At 54.3% G+C, this 15,318-nt stretch overlaps 2 protein-coding genes across 2 annotated transcripts in view; both read right to left on the bottom strand.

Moving 5' to 3' along the window:
• The window catches only part of LOC133361317 (zinc finger protein 91-like), a gene marked incomplete at its 3' end in the record, with an annotated part of 1,159,662 nt that overhangs the window by 826,706 nt on the left and 317,638 nt on the right, over positions 1-15,318 (bottom strand). The gene's annotated exons all lie outside the window — the stretch shown is intronic.
• On the bottom strand, positions 7,846-13,858 carry LOC133361280 (uncharacterized). The gene is made up of 2 exons (XM_061580204.1): positions 12,388-13,858; positions 7,846-8,582 (listed from the first exon to the last, which is right to left on the bottom strand). The coding sequence occupies exons 1-2, from the start codon at positions 13,687-13,689 to the stop codon at positions 8,568-8,570; spliced, it is 1,317 nt and encodes a 438-aa protein (XP_061436188.1). The 5' UTR covers positions 13,690-13,858; the 3' UTR covers positions 7,846-8,567.

Here is a 15,318-nt window from a genome sequence, read left to right as displayed (position 1 = left end):
CGAGCTTCATCATTTTCAATTAATATAACCGAATGTGAACTGAATTTTGGGCTACCCACTATAATAATACGCAAACAGATGTGTCTTGACTTTTGGGATAATTAGTACAACAATAATCCTATATGTCCTGACTAATGGTCCACCCTGTATAACAATACCACGATACGTCCTGGCTTTTGGGCCATTCAGTATAACAACACCACGATGTGTCGTGATGTTTGGGCCACCCAATACAATTCTACTGATTTGTGTCCTCACTTATAGGCCACCCAGTATAACAATCTTGTTCTTAAGCTTCCCAGCCCCGCTTGCTCCCCCCCCACCTCCGCTTTGTTCTCCCTTCCCCCGTACTCTAGCAGCCTCAGCATTTCTCCCGCACCCCCCCTCTGCCTTCCTCCCTGGCTCTTATATATAACCTCTTGTTTTGCAGCAGCTCTCTTGACCACTTTAGCAATTATTTTCTTGCTGTGGTTGTCCCACCTGATGACGGGCGCTTGTGTTGCGCCCGAAACATCGTGATTTAATTTATTTATTCTTATTTTGTCACCTACGTGACTTTACCGAAAGAACCAAAGAGTAATACCCCACTTTTGGGCCATCCAGTATAACATACCCATATGTGTCCTGACCAATAGGATACACAGTAATATCATCTAAGTGGTCTCACTGCTAGGCCGCCCAGTATAAGAATACCCCTATGTGGCCTACCTTTTGGGCCACCCTGAAAAACAATACCACGATGTGTCGTCACTTTTGGGCCACCCAGTACAATACCCCATATGTGTCGTGACATTTTGGCCACCCTGTATAACAATACCCCTATGTGTCCTCACTGTTGGGCCACCCAGTTCAATATCCCTATGTGTCCTGACTTTTGAGCCACCCTTTATAACAATACCCCTATGTCTCCTGACTAATGGGCCTCGCAGTACAATCACCAGTGTGTTGTCACTGCTAGGCCACCCCGTGTAAAAATCCCTTTATGTGTCCTGACTTTTGGGATACCCGGTATAACAATACCCCTATGCGTCCTGACTTTTGGGTGACCCTGTTCAATAGCCCTAGGTATCCTGACTTTTGAGCAACCCATTACAATAATAGTGATACGTGCCGCTCACTTTTAGGCCACCAAGTTTAACAATACCACTGTTCTAACTTTTGGGCCACCCAGTTCAATATCTGTATTTGTCATGACTTTCGGACCACCCAGTTCAATACAACTATATGTGTCCTAACTTTTGGGCCACCTTGTACAATATCCCTGTGTTCTGACTTTTCTGCCATCCTGTATGGCAATTCCCCTCTGTGTCCTGACTTTTGGGCCATCCAGTCCAATACTCAAACGTATCCTCAATTTTGGGCCACCCCGTAAAATACCCATATGTGTATATACTTTTGGGCCACCTTAACAATACCTGTGTCCTCACTTTGGGGCCACCCTCTTCAATACCTGTGAAATTAAGTGACTTCGGAGACACGACTCGTAGAGGGTTCCTTGTCTATGTCTCGACACTTTACGGACAGGGTCACTGAGTAACATACACACTGGGCTACATATAGCTGATCCACCCATACAGCTACATCGGCGACGTACAACTATATAGCTGACTGACTATCTAGCAACGACGATGAAGAGATGGCAGTGAGGACAGTGACGGCAGCCAGGACCCGTACCCCCACGTCAGCCCCGAACCCCCAGTTGCCTCTCCCTTATATAACCCTTAGCGTGGCCAAGCCCCGCCTCTGGCCACGCCCCCTTCATGAACTTTCCTGCTAGTTCCAGGAGCTTCCTAATTGATCCCTGCCTTGGCCCTTGGCTCAGTTACGCCCCCCTTATGGTTGGCCGTTGTATAGCGCACCCATACCCGTAGTTAGCCCCCATGGTCAACAGATGGCACCGCGTCACTACACCTGTATGTGTCCTGACTTTCTGGCCACTTGTATATCCATACGCCAGTTTGTGCTTATTTTTGGGCCACTCAATATAACAATACCCCTATGTGTCTTGACTAATGGGTGTAACGGTGTGTCCTTTTGCGACATGAGCTTTGAAGGTTTCGGTCTATAACCAAAACCCTAGCTCTCAGTACTCGCACTGCTGTGGTTTAGTTTATGGTGGGGTGTGATGCCGCCGCCGCGAAGCCGTTCGGCAGGCACCAAATCCCCGACCTCGCCACCACCAAGCAACGGAGCCGACCCCGCGTCCCCCTCACCTCACCTCACATGAACACACCCGCACTCATTTCCCCCCCCCCCCCCCCATAGAGCTCCGAGGGGAGGTCGCCTGGCCGACCGGTTTTTATCCGAGAGACCCTTATCGGGATTAATTCTCACGGTTTCCGGCGATCAGGGAATTGGATGACCTCCCCCGTGCTACGTGGCACCGCGGCGCTGCGACCAGCCTTAATATGGTGTGGTCGCGGCGTGGGGCATTCGGCCACCGCGGTTGAGGCGCATTTCCCCCCACACACACCCCCACGAGTCGACGGGGCAAGCAGGGGAGGCACGGGACAGCATGAATAGCGGGATCACAGGGGCTGTTGCGCATAGTCATGGAGGGTTGGGATAATTGCGCTTGAGCGCGCAGGCCCCATTGTTAGGGAGGGTAAGGGGTTAATTAGGATGTACGCCGCCAACGTCGCTCACTGATTAGCATATCAACAGCGCCCGGAACCGCCGTGCGCGGGCTCGGGGTGCGCGAGCCCATTGTTCAGCGCAGCATCCCCTTTGAGGTAGGGAGGATAAATAGAGGGGCGCAGAGGGGAAATCGCTCTCTTCTCTCCAGGCCAGCGGACCAGCAGCAGCTCCAGCCAGCGACCCGGACGTCCGTGAGACGCATCGAGGTACGTTGTTAGCGCAGGGAGCAGCGAACCTCCGCGGACGCCAAACAGGGAGTGGGGAGGTGAAGTAAGATAATAGCCGATAAATAGGGAATAGGTGCCGGTTTAGGGGAATAGGCCAGCCTCGTCGACTCACTGATTCAACATTAGTACCAGGTAATAAATCATTAATAGCGAAGCGTGGTCTCGCGTGATCTTGTCGTGCAGTGTGAGCGTGTGGGAACGCGTGTGGTACTGTGTGTGCGTAAGCTCGCGGCGTGCGTAATCGGCGTACCCCAGGTGCGCGATCATAACGTAAGCGGCCAGCAGGCGGCGAGCGCTGCGCAGAGCGGCGCAAGAGTGGGTATCGCGTGTGGAGCTGTATGCGTGTGCGCGCGCACGTTCACTACGTGTATAATACAGGTGCGCGCTCCTAACGTGAGTGGTCGGTATTGAGTGAGTGCCGCGCAGAGCTGTGTGTGGGTGTGCGCGTACGTAATTAACCATGCCTATTACGCGGACCCGCGGGGGAGGGGAATCCTCGAGCGACGGCTCTCACACCATGGGTGAAGAACCCAACAGCGGTTCGCCTAGTAGCGAGGGGGCGAGTAATGAGGTTAATAATGAGGTTAACCCGACCGTTAGCGGTACAGAGGGAGGGATCTCGGGGGCCAGCGACCCCGACAGGGGCCCCTGTTTCACACGACACACCCGATGACCGTTGCGATCAAAACATTGTAATTTGTTTTATTTTATACCTATGTGACTTTATTGAAAGAACCAAAGAGTATGTATAACTATAACCCTGTGTACTAACTTTTTGGGCCACCCAGTACAATAAGCTTATGTATCCAGAATTTTGGGCCAACCAGTAAAATACCCCCATGTGTCCTTACTTTTGGGCCACCCAGTTCAATACCTGTGTAATGTAGTAGAACGACACTGCTGTGTTGGCTCGGTATGGGGGCTGTAGGCGGGTGTCACGGAGGTCGTGTCAGGCCGTGACACTGTGTGAACCCAATAGGACACGTGACCGGATAAAGGGGGGCCAAGGACCCCAGGGGGGTCACGTGGTTCGGGGTTCGGGCTTTCTCGAAGGATCGGGAAGGGGGGCGGGGCCTGGGGCGGAGCCGGCCACACCGGAGTGGTTATAAGCGGGGTGTGGACGGAGAGCCGGGCTGTTCTGCTGTATCAAGTCTGGGATGAAGCCACTATCTACGATCCTCGGTCTCCGGTCCAGGAATGTAGTATCCCCATGTGTTAGCTAAGTTAGGAACGGTGGTTACCACCCTATGTTATCCTGTTAATGTTAAGAATTACCCGTTGTGTTTAGCTAATAAAGTGTTGCCTCCAAAGTTCCAGCGTGCGCCTGAATGTAACCCACTACACCCGTATGTGTCCCGACAATTCCGACACTCGTATAGCCATACGCCTGGGTGTCCTGACTTTTGAACCACCCAGTTCAATATTGCTATGTGTTCTGACTTTTAGGCCACCATGTACGATCCCCTATGTATCCTGGATTTTGGGCCACCCAGTATAACAAAACCCCTATGTGTCCTGAATTTCAGGCCACTCGATTTAATACCCCTAAGTGTCTTGAATGTTTCGCCACCCCTTACAATATCGCTTTGTGTCCTCACTTTTAAGCCACCCTGGAAAGCAATCTTATTTTTTCTTTCTTTCCTAAAAATAAAGTCTCCGCGCGCTAGTGGGAGATTTGGCTCTCGAACGGTGGGGTTGACGTCGAAAAAAAATTGCCAGCCAGCACGCCCTAAACCCCGTGGTGGGAATAGGCTATTCCTTTTTCACGTCCGTCGCCTTTTAATTAGTTGAATTAGCGTTTTTTGGCGATTTTGCATTAATTATTTATCTCCACGCCCCGCCCAAGCTGCAGGGGGGTTGCCCCGAGCAACGCACGCGCGTCATCGGTGGAGGGTGGGGGGGATTTCTCCTTCACGTTCAAAATGCACAAAAATTACACGCACCGCTGAGGTAAATTCATCCTATTGTCATGTCCTCTTCTCTCCCGCCTCACCCCAATGAGTGCACTTACTACTCTAGGGTCGGTACATACTAGTATTGTAGCACTTTGATACTTTTCTTGTCGGATTATTGTCGCTCGGGCGGGGGGATGATGGGGGGGTAGCGGCCCAGCCCGCAGCCTGGCAACGTCTCACCTCCTCCGGCTCGCCAATCTAGGCGAGGCCGCGGGCTCTGCACGGGACTGGGAGTCACCACGCCAATTTAAAGTACAATTTTATTGAATCTTTCGCTAAGAACTCACGTTTATTTACTATTATTAAACAAATAAGTTTTAAAATATTACAAACATTATGTTTGTATGCAGATAACAACTCTGCTTCATTGTTTACTATTATTAACCTAATAAGTTGGCTAATATTACAATTATAATGATTGTATGCAGAAAACTAACTTTTCATTATTAGGTTGCTAAATATTTTTATTTTTGGTGCGTTTTTATGACGCTGCGACGGTGTACTGCCAGTCTGTGCTGTGGACTGCTGCCTTCTGATTCATTAACGTCAGTGTACTGCTACTCTATCTACACTGTAAAAAAAAAATTGCCCATTATGAGTGTATGCCAGTCTATAATCTGTTGCCTGCTTCTTTACCTCACTAAGTGTACTGCCAGCCTTTCATGTCGACTGTATCCTGCTTTTTCAGCTGCTGCCTGTATTGCCAGCTTTTAATGTCCACTGTAGCAATGCTTATGTCATCGAGTCGGCGTACCAAGTGTGCGTATTAGTCCATGTGTGCGTATCAGTCGCTTTGTGTGTGTTCGTCGATGTGTGTGCATGGCTCTATGTCAATGTGTAAGTCAATATGCGTGTGTGTGTCTATGTGTTGTCAGTCAATGTGTGTGTGTACATCCATGTGTATGTGTGTGTCAGTCCATATGTGTGTGTAAGTCTATACATGTGTGCGCCTCACTCGATGTGTGTGTGTAAGTCAATGTGTGTGTGTGAGTTAATATGTGTGTGTAACTCCATGTGTGTGTATATAAAGTATATGTCTGTGTGTGAGAGTCCATATGTCTATGTGTGTGTACGCCAATGTGTGTGTCAGTCTATGTATGTGTGTGTGAGTCTATGTGTGTGTGTCAGTCCATGTGTGTGTGTGTTAGTCGCTGTGTGTACGTGGCTCCATGTTAGTCAATGTAAGTCCATTTCTTTGCGTGCCTGTAGGTCCATGTGTGCGTGTTAGTCCATGTGTGTGCTTTATTGACCTGCTCAAGGCCTATGATACCATCAGTAGGCCTGGCCTCTGGGTTGCTCTTTGTGCTTTCGGAGTCCCTGACCCTCTGCTCACGATCTTTAAGGACCTTCATGATAGTGAGCGGCCCCACGTCAAACTACGTGGCTGTGAGTCAAAGCCATTCCCTCTACACCTTGGGGTGCGACAGGGATGTCATCTGCTTCCCACATTCTTTTACATATATTTGGACCATGTAGTTCGTTAAGCCTTCAATGCCTGTACCGGAAGAATTCTCAGCTGATCGATGCCCAGGTGCGGTCAAGGGATGCCTGCCTATTGGTCAACCACGTTATGTATGCCGATGATCTGGTAATTAATGCTCACTCAAAAGAGGAGTTGCACGCGCTGCTGCTGAACCTGGAGCTTGCCACTAGGAGGTGGGGCCTTACCATTAGCCCCACCAAAACTAAGCACCTGCCTGGGTATTTTGTACCGTCGGACAATCCACCCCCAAAACTCACAATTGGTGATGGGGCAGTTGTGGAGAGAGTGCAGAGTTTCCCATATTTGGCCAGTGTGCTCATGACCGGCTCCTGTTTAACACCTCCGAATCAGTCGAGCGGCATTATCTTTTCATCGGCTGCATAACACTGTGTGGAAGCTACCTGGTCTCTGGCTCTGCACGAAGCTCCAGGTCTTCTCGCCCACGGTCATCCCCTCCCTTCTGTACACTTGCGAAACTTGGACCGCCCTAATGCAACATCTTCGCCGGTTAGAAACATTTAGGCTGGCCTGCCTACGATCCATCCCTGGGTTTTACCAGGCTGGATTGTGTGATGAGCTCACAAATCCTATAAAGATTTGAACAAAGTCCCGTTGGTGACCTCCTACGGCAGGCAAGGCTGCAATGGCTGGACCATGTAGCCCGCATGCCCAGCTACTGCATGCCTAAACAGCTTTTGTTCCGCCGGATCGCGGGGGCTAAACGGGCGCGGCAAAAGCTAGAGAAGAGATGAAGTGATGTGGTACAGGACGATGTGGAGCTGAGTGGACTTGTCTATGACTGGTACCAGTGGTGTCAAGATTGGCCTCTGTGGAGGAGCCTCGTGAAGGATGCTACTGGCCAGTTGGAGGCAGTCGTTCTCCAACAACAACGGAGGGCGGAGGAGCGACGCTCAGAACAATGAGCGGAGCACCGGGTGGCTAAAGCACAGCACGTTAGCACGATAGAGGGCACAGGTGGTGCATCAGCCACTCATCTCAGTCAGTCGACCCGTGGCACCTGGGTCTGCCCCTTGACATCCTGCCAGCGGGCGTTCGACACTTCACGTGTCCTCAAGGTACACATAGCCTGCCACAAGCATCGTGGTAATGTCAACGCCATTTAGTGTCGAATGGCGGTTGTTGTTGTTGAGTCTATATATGTATTTGTGAGTCGATATGTGTGTGTAAGTCTATGTGTGTGTGTCAGTCGATTTGTGTGTTACTACTTGTGTGTCTCTAAAGTCGATGTCTGTGTGTGTGAGTCCATATGTGTTTGTGTGCATGTGTAGTAAGTATATATGGAGGCTTGACGACAGGATCGGAGGCACACTTATTTATTACACCAACACAGTTGTACAGGTCACTTGGCTACAGGGATTCTCGACAGCTAACCCCTCTAACCTATACCAATTCCTCCACTACGGGACTAGGGGAGGCTATCTGTCCCAGCTTGGTTAAACTGGGATCCCGGCTCCCTGAGTCACCAGACCAGCTTCGTCTGGGCTCTCGGGGCCACGCCACCGGCTTGCCCTGGTCGGCCCTTATAAGGACAGCGAGCCAGGGGAGCTCTGGGGCCTACACTAGCTGGTCTTCCGTCTTCTCTGGTTAAAGCTGAGTCCCGACCTCGAGCCCTCGAGCTCATCACCTTTTATAGGACTCGCCCCCGAGGGGGGGCCCGTGGGGGATACACATGCGGACGTCGGTGCTAGCGCCACCCTTGTGTACGGCCGTAACCCCGCCCCTTGTGTTTGTTGGCCATCCGTGGCCATGCATAATCACACCTCAACATTCGTAGCCATGCGCAATTACACCTCTACATCACCCCCCCCCTGTACAGCTCGCAGCCGTCCCTGGCTGCAAAAAAAAAAAATCAGAATAAAGGTGCATCCCTCACAAAAACCCCGTGTGTGTGCCTCGCGTAATTTTTAACAAGAACAAGAGAACCTTAACAAGAACAACAACAGGAAGAGAGAGAGAGAGAGAGGAAAAAAAATAACCCGACGCACCCCCCCCGAATAAATACCCCAAAACCAACATATATACACACACTCCGGACGCCACCCCTCCCATTGTCCGCAAGGCCCCCCAACGGCCGACCTCACAATAGTCTGCGCGTTTTGGCGCGCGTCCGCGCGGCGGGCCCGTCACAAGGGCCCGTCCTGGCACGCTCAGTGACGGTTGTTGACGGTCCGGGTGCAAGAGAGTCAGGCGTCGCTGCCGAGTGACCCCCGACCCCTCCGGGAGGGGTTGGTGGGTGTGGACCCGTCACTCCTGTTTCACCTGGGGACGGAACAGTTGGCGTCAGGTTAGGCGAGTGCAGCGACGACGGGGAGTCGGCGACACCCTCACACGTTTGGCCATGCGTGTGTGTGTGTGAACCACGGGGCGGCGCGACAAATGGTTTTAACCTTGAGGGGTGCACATACCACCGGCGCCTCCCCCATTTGACGCGAACACATTGCGGCCGCAAAACCTGCACGACCTCCACTGGCCCCCGCCACGGCCGTACCAATTTCGACGAGGTTGCCAGCGGCACCTGAGGACAGTGCAACCACGCCCTGTCCCCTGGTTCCCATTTGACCACCTGCACCCGCCCCAACCGAAGCCTCTCGTTCGCCTTCTGGCGGAGTTCAGAATTTTGCACGGCCGCTTCCCGCGCCTCAGACAATTTAGCGATGTTAAATTTAATGTGTTCGGACAAATTAGACTTCGCCGGGAGCGCCGAGAGCTTCAGCTGGGTCGCCACAGGGGGGTTAACTTCGCGCCCATACATTAAAAAGAAAGGGGAAAATCCGGTGGCCGCATGAGGAGCCATCCTGTAGGCCTGCAACACACCGGCTATGCGGAGGTCCCAATCCGTCTGGGATACCGACACCTGCTGGGACAGCATGGACGTGATGGTCCGATGCAGCCGTTCCACCATCCCGTCAGTTTGTGGGTGATACGGAGAGGTCCGAACCTTCTCCGTACCCAAGAGGTCGCACACCTCACGTAGGAGTTTACCAGAAAAATTCCTACCCTGGTCAGTAAGCAGCCGTTCCGGAGCACCTTTGTCGAGGACATAGCCCTGGACAAAGGCCTCCGCGATGGCTGCTGCCGACTGGTTCGCCAGGGGCCAGGCCATAGGCCATCTCGTGAAGTATTCAACCCCCGTTAGTAAATACCTATTGCCCCTGGGCGTAGCGGGAAATGGCCCAAGTATGTCCAGAGCGACGAGCTCGTTAACCCGGGAAACTTTTATGGACTGCAGCGGAGGGTTGGACCCCCTCGCAGGCGGCTTCCTCTGCGCGCATTGCGTGCATGACCCCAAGAGATCCCCCACGTCCTTTTCCATGCCCGGCCAGAAGAAATCCAGCTGGAGCGTGGCAAAGGTCTTGTGAACCCCCAAGTGCAGAAGCCGCTCATGAACAGCCCATACCACCTTACCCCTTAAAGCAGCAGGCACCACAAGCCGCTGGCGCCGGGTTTTTCCATCCCAGTGCATCAAAAGACCCTGGAACAACCCCCACGAGTCAACGTTTTCCACCCCCTGACCAGCCCCCCCGACGCGACGGCGCAAAGCGAGGAGGGAGGTGTCCTCCATTTGGAGGCGTCCCCATTCCGCGACCGGCAACCCCAGCAACGAATCCCTCCCTTCTTGCTCGATAGGACCCGAAGCCGAAGGTGCATCGGTAGCGGCCACGAGGACCGAATCGGTGGTGACGTTCGGGGGCCTACAACGCCCCGAACCCAACAGGCACGCGCACTCCGAAGTGGGTGGCAATCGTGACAGGGCGTCAGCGTTCGTGTGGCGGACACCCTTACGATATGTGGTGACAAAGTCATAGTCTTGGAGGATCTCCAACCATCGAGACAACTGGCCCGATGGTTGTTGAACCCGCAGGGCGTACTGTAGGGCCGCATGATCTGTACGGACGGTGAACCGCCGACCGTACAGATACGGGCGGTACTGCTGAATGAAATAAACAATGGCCAATAATTCCCGACGGGTAACGCAGTACCGCTGTTCGGCTGGAGACAGTACCCGACTACCGTAAGCCACCACATGCTCTACGCCCCCGATGAGCTGGGACAGCACACCCCCGATGCCCGTGTTACTTGCGTCAGTATCGAGCAAGAAGGGTTGTGAAAAATCCGGGTAATTCAACGGCGGAGCTCCCACCAAAGCATTTCTGAGGGCGCGAAAAGCAGCCTCCTCCTCCGGCCCCCAATGAAACCTGACTCCCTTGGACGTCAAGGCATGCAATGGTTTCGCAATCGTAGCGAAGTCAGCCACAAATCGCCGATAATACGACGCGAACCCAATGAAACTCCTGACCTCTCCCACAGAGGTGGGAGTCGGCCAGGAGCTGACGCATTCCGTTTTGGCGGGATTAGTGGATATCCCCGAGCGCCCAACAATGTGACCCAAATATCGCACCGATTCGCGGAGTAAATGGCACTTCTGTGGTTTAAATTTCAAATTGGCAGCCCGCATTTTGAGAAAAACAGCACGCAACCTCTGGAGGTGTTCCTCGAAGGATTTGCTAAAGACGATGACATCGTCTAAGTAAATCAAACACGAATCCCATTGCAAACCTGCCAAGACCAATTCCATTAACCGCTGAAAAGTTGCCGGCGCAGAATGTAAACCCATCGGCAAACGGTTAAATTGGAAGAGGCCCTGCGGTGTACGAAAAGCAGTCTTAGGTTTTGATTCGTCATCCAGAGGAAGCTGCCAGAATCCAGATAGCAAATCAAGGGTGGAAAAGAATCGCGCACCGGCCAAGGCGTCGAGCGACTCATCCATCCGAGGAAGCGGGTACGCATCTGCCACAGAGATTTTGTTGAGACGCCGAAAGTCAACACAAAATCTCAGTGAGCCGTCGTGTTTTTTCACCAAAACGATCGGCGCGCCCCACGGGCTGGTGGAAGGGGAAATGATATCGGCGGCTAGCATGTCATCAACAGCCGATTTGACATGATCCTTTTCGGCGGGACTCAACCGAAAGGGATTTTGGCGGATCGGCGCGCTGTCACCCGTGTCAATATGGTGTCGCAGCAATTTTGTACAACCAATATCAAATTTGTGTTGACTAAAAACGTCAGCAAATTCGCTCAGGAGAACTCGCAGCTGCGCGCGCTGCGAGTCAGACAGGTCCACTGAACCCGCGCAAAGCGCATCCAGCCATCCGTCATCAGAGTCCGAATGCGGTCGCGACGGAGGATCGGTGGATACCTGACCCACGAGTGGTTCCTCATAGGGCACCGGCGTTGCGTGTGCAAGCACGGTCCCTTGAGGAACCACGGCCGTTCGCGATCCCACATTAAGGACTGCAATGAAGGGGTCCCCATCCCCTCTCACCATAGTCTGAGCCGCGAGCAAATCGGGTCCATTGACCCCGGCCCGAGATAGACCCAACAAGACCCCCCGATCCGCAACCCCTGCATCAAACGACCGACGCAACCTAAGAGGGACGAGCATCTGAGCCCCCGGAGGCACGCGCACAGTTTTTGTGACGAGCGCCTGCACGGTGGCAAACGCCCGACGCTCCGTGGTGGGGGAAGACAGAAATGTAACGCGTCGGCCCGATGGGAGCTCAATGCACCCTTGGTCAATAAGGATACGGATGGGCATTTTGGCCAGAAAATCCGTCCCCAACAGGCACGGAACCGCGAGTGAGGAGGAAACCAAAACAGGGCCGGATAATTTAATGTCTCCAATGCAGATAGTGGCGCGGATTTGGCCAATAATGCCCAGAGAGCCTCCGTTAGCGGCATAGCACGGCACGTCAACAGGGAGCAAGGGACGACTTTGAACGGGAAGGATGTTATAAATTAAATCAGATATAATGGTCGCCGATGCCCCTGTGTCAATTAAAATCCGCACCTCTACCCCATCAATGTGACCGACCACGACCGATGATCCCGCCGACGCAGCAACGACACGATGGGCGAGCTCCGACCACTGACCCGGTTGGAGCGCTCGCCGCATTACCGAACAATCGCGCGCGACGGACGGGGAGTTTGGAGCCCTGTTTAGTTGAGCGCGTGAGTGTGTGTCGGATGTGTGCGTGGGCCAAACGTGTGAGGTGCCGCGACTCGCCGTATTTCTCTGCTGGAGCTTGGGAGGAGACGGCGTGGCGTCCTGACGAGGTGTCGCCCCGCGCTGACGGGGAGCCCGGCATCCAGACGCAACGTGGCCTTGCAGGCCACAGTTGTAGCAGCGTGTGAGCGCCCCAGATGACCTGGGCTGCTCCTGGCGGCTCGGTCCATTCCGAGCCTGCGGTGCCGCCGATCTCCATTCCCCTCGCCGCTCCACCCCGCAGACCTCCTCCGATGGGAGGGCGGTGGTCGCCATGGCATGGCCGGCCGCCCCCTTTGCCGCCTTCCGACGCAGGGACCGCAAGCCCCCGTGGATGTGGCGCGCGACCAGCAGGGACGACATCTCCGCGTCGTCCTGAGCCAGGACGTTGACGTCCAGCTCGTCAGCGAGTAGCAGCAGCTTCTCAGCCACCATGGCATCCACTCCTTCCTCGTCCATCCTTGGGAAAGCAGCCTTTGCCAGAGCCAGGAGAGCCGTCCGGAAGGCCAGGGGTGACTCGTTGGCGCCCCGACTCCGATCGTGGAACAGCTGCCTGCAGTCCGAAGGCGGCCCATAGACGGCTGACAGCAGCTGCAACGCCAGGTGTAGAGTGGCGCGCTTTTCCCTCGGCGCCGAGGTGAGGGTAGCCAGGGCGTCGTTGTCCAGCATCGCTGGCAGCGCGCGTAGAGCCTCGGCGTCCGACCAGTTCGCCATCTCTTGATGAGCGATGAACCGCCTCTTGAAGCCGCCCCAGTCTCCGTCAGCGCCGACAAATTCTTTAAGAGGCGGCAGACGCTGTTGTAAGGCGGCGTCCGTGGCCGCAGAACGCTCTCCGTCGCTCCCCGCCGATGATACAGTGTGGGCGGGCCGTGCACATGGCATCGCCGGTCGCTCTGATGTTGACGCGCCGGCCGGCGTTGATGATGTCACGGCTTGTGCTTGGCGCTCAGCAGACACGTGACGCGGGCCGGCCCCGCCCTCCGCTCGTACTGTAGAGATGGCGGGAAATTTGACCGCGAGCCGCGTCGGGGTGGCGGGAAACGTCGCCCCGCGCCGGCTGCCGTCGTCGACCCGCGCTGCTCCTCCAGCCCCCAGCCGCGTGATCTCCTCCAACGCGGCGGCCGCGGCGTAGAGCAGGTCCGCCAGGCGGGAGTGGGCCAGCCGGAGTCCCTCGGCCGACGCATCCCCCTCCTCCTGTCGTAGCGGCGCGGGCGTACTCGGCCCCGGCTGCTCCGATTCGACCCCGGCCATCACTGGTGGAGAATCGGCCGCGGCGTCTTCCATCTCCGACTCCCTGGTACGTGTCGTCCCTCGTGTGTCCATCGTTGGACGTTTACTTCTGACCCCAGATGTAGTAAGTATATATGGAGGCTTGACGACAGGATCGGAGGCACACTTATTTATTACACCAACACAGTTGTACAGGTCACTTGGCTACAGGGATTCTCGACAGCTAACCCCTCTAACCTATACCAATTCCTCCACTACGGGACTAGGGGAGGCTATCTGTCCCAGCTTGGTTAAACTGGGATCCCGGCTCCCTGAGTCACCAGACCAGCTTCGTCTGGGCTCTCGGGGCCACGCCACCGGCTTGCCCTGGTCGGCCCTTATAAGGACAGCGAGCCAGGGGAGCTCTGGGGCCTACACTAGCTGGTCTTCCGTCTTCTCTGGTTAAAGCTGAGTCCCGACCTCGAGCCCTCGAGCTCATCACCTTTTATAGGACTCGCCCCCGAGGGGGGGCCCGTGGGGGATACACATGCGGACGTCGGTGCTAGCGCCACCCTTGTGTACGGCCGTAACCCCGCCCCTTGTGTTTGTTGGCCATCCGTGGCCATGCATAATCACACCTCAACATTCGTAGCCATGCGCAATTACACCTCTACACATGTAAGCCGATGGGTTTTTATGTGTGTGGGTCGATGTCTGTGTGTAAGTCCATGTGTGTGCCTGCCTTTTTTCGCCCGGGCAACGCCGGGTACTTACTGCTAACCAATGTGTAGTGAGTTCAACTCAGTCGCAGACGTACTCTTGGAGGCAACACATTTATTTAACACCAACACACGGGGTAACTGCCCCTTAACAGAATAACAACCTATGGTGGCGACCACCAGGCTAACTACACTAATTACAACGTAACTACCTACAACGGACTGGACCACAACTCGGGTCTAGGTCCAGGTGCTGGAGACTCGGTAGAACGTAGGACGTAGACGAAGGTTTCTTCAAGATTAAAAACAATGCCGGTCCCTTTGGGGGACCTGGCTTATATTCTCTGCGGCGTGGCTGGCCCCGCCCATGGCCACGACCACCTTCCAGAATCCTCGAGCAGAATCTGGACCCGGACCACGTGACCACCCCTAGCCCCCACTTGGGGCCCCTTTGTAGACTTAACTGGTCACGTGTTCTCTCGGGTCAACCAGAGTGCCATGGCCTTTAATAACCCCGGCACACCCACACTCTATCCTGTAGGGCTGGCACTGCACGCCAAGCGTGGTGTCACCTAGCGCTATCAACCAGCGCTGACCGAGCCCCTATAGTACTGGGACTACACCCACATCATAGTGGTGTCCGCGATGTCGTTACATCGCACGCCGTGCCTCTCTAGGGCCGGCACAGCACAGTGACATCCCGCGATGTCACTACAAATATAACAATACGCCAATGTTTCCTGACTAATGGGCCATCAAGCATAACAATACCCCTATTTGTCCCCACTTTTGGGCCACCCTGTTTTGCAATTCCCTTGTAAGTCCTTTGCCAGTACCAAAATATGACAATAGGTTTTCCCCATGATGTAGCTGCTCACCCCGAGCTCTCATTACTCTGATATTGCTTGTCTTTGTGCTGTACGGCTTTTGGCGTCCTCTGGTCTAACACCTTTTGAGACTAGGCTCCAAAGAAAGCTGTCTCTGGTGTGGACCAATCAGTTTCAAAGAAAATGCATATATTATC

Source organism: Lethenteron reissneri, chromosome 72, assembly GCF_015708825.2.
Source record: "Lethenteron reissneri isolate LAM-NWPU_2019-01 chromosome 72, ASM1570882v1, whole genome shotgun sequence".
Lineage (NCBI taxonomy): Eukaryota > Metazoa > Chordata > Hyperoartia > Petromyzontiformes > Petromyzontidae > Lethenteron > Lethenteron reissneri.
This window is presented reverse-complemented; position numbering and strand designations above follow the sequence as displayed.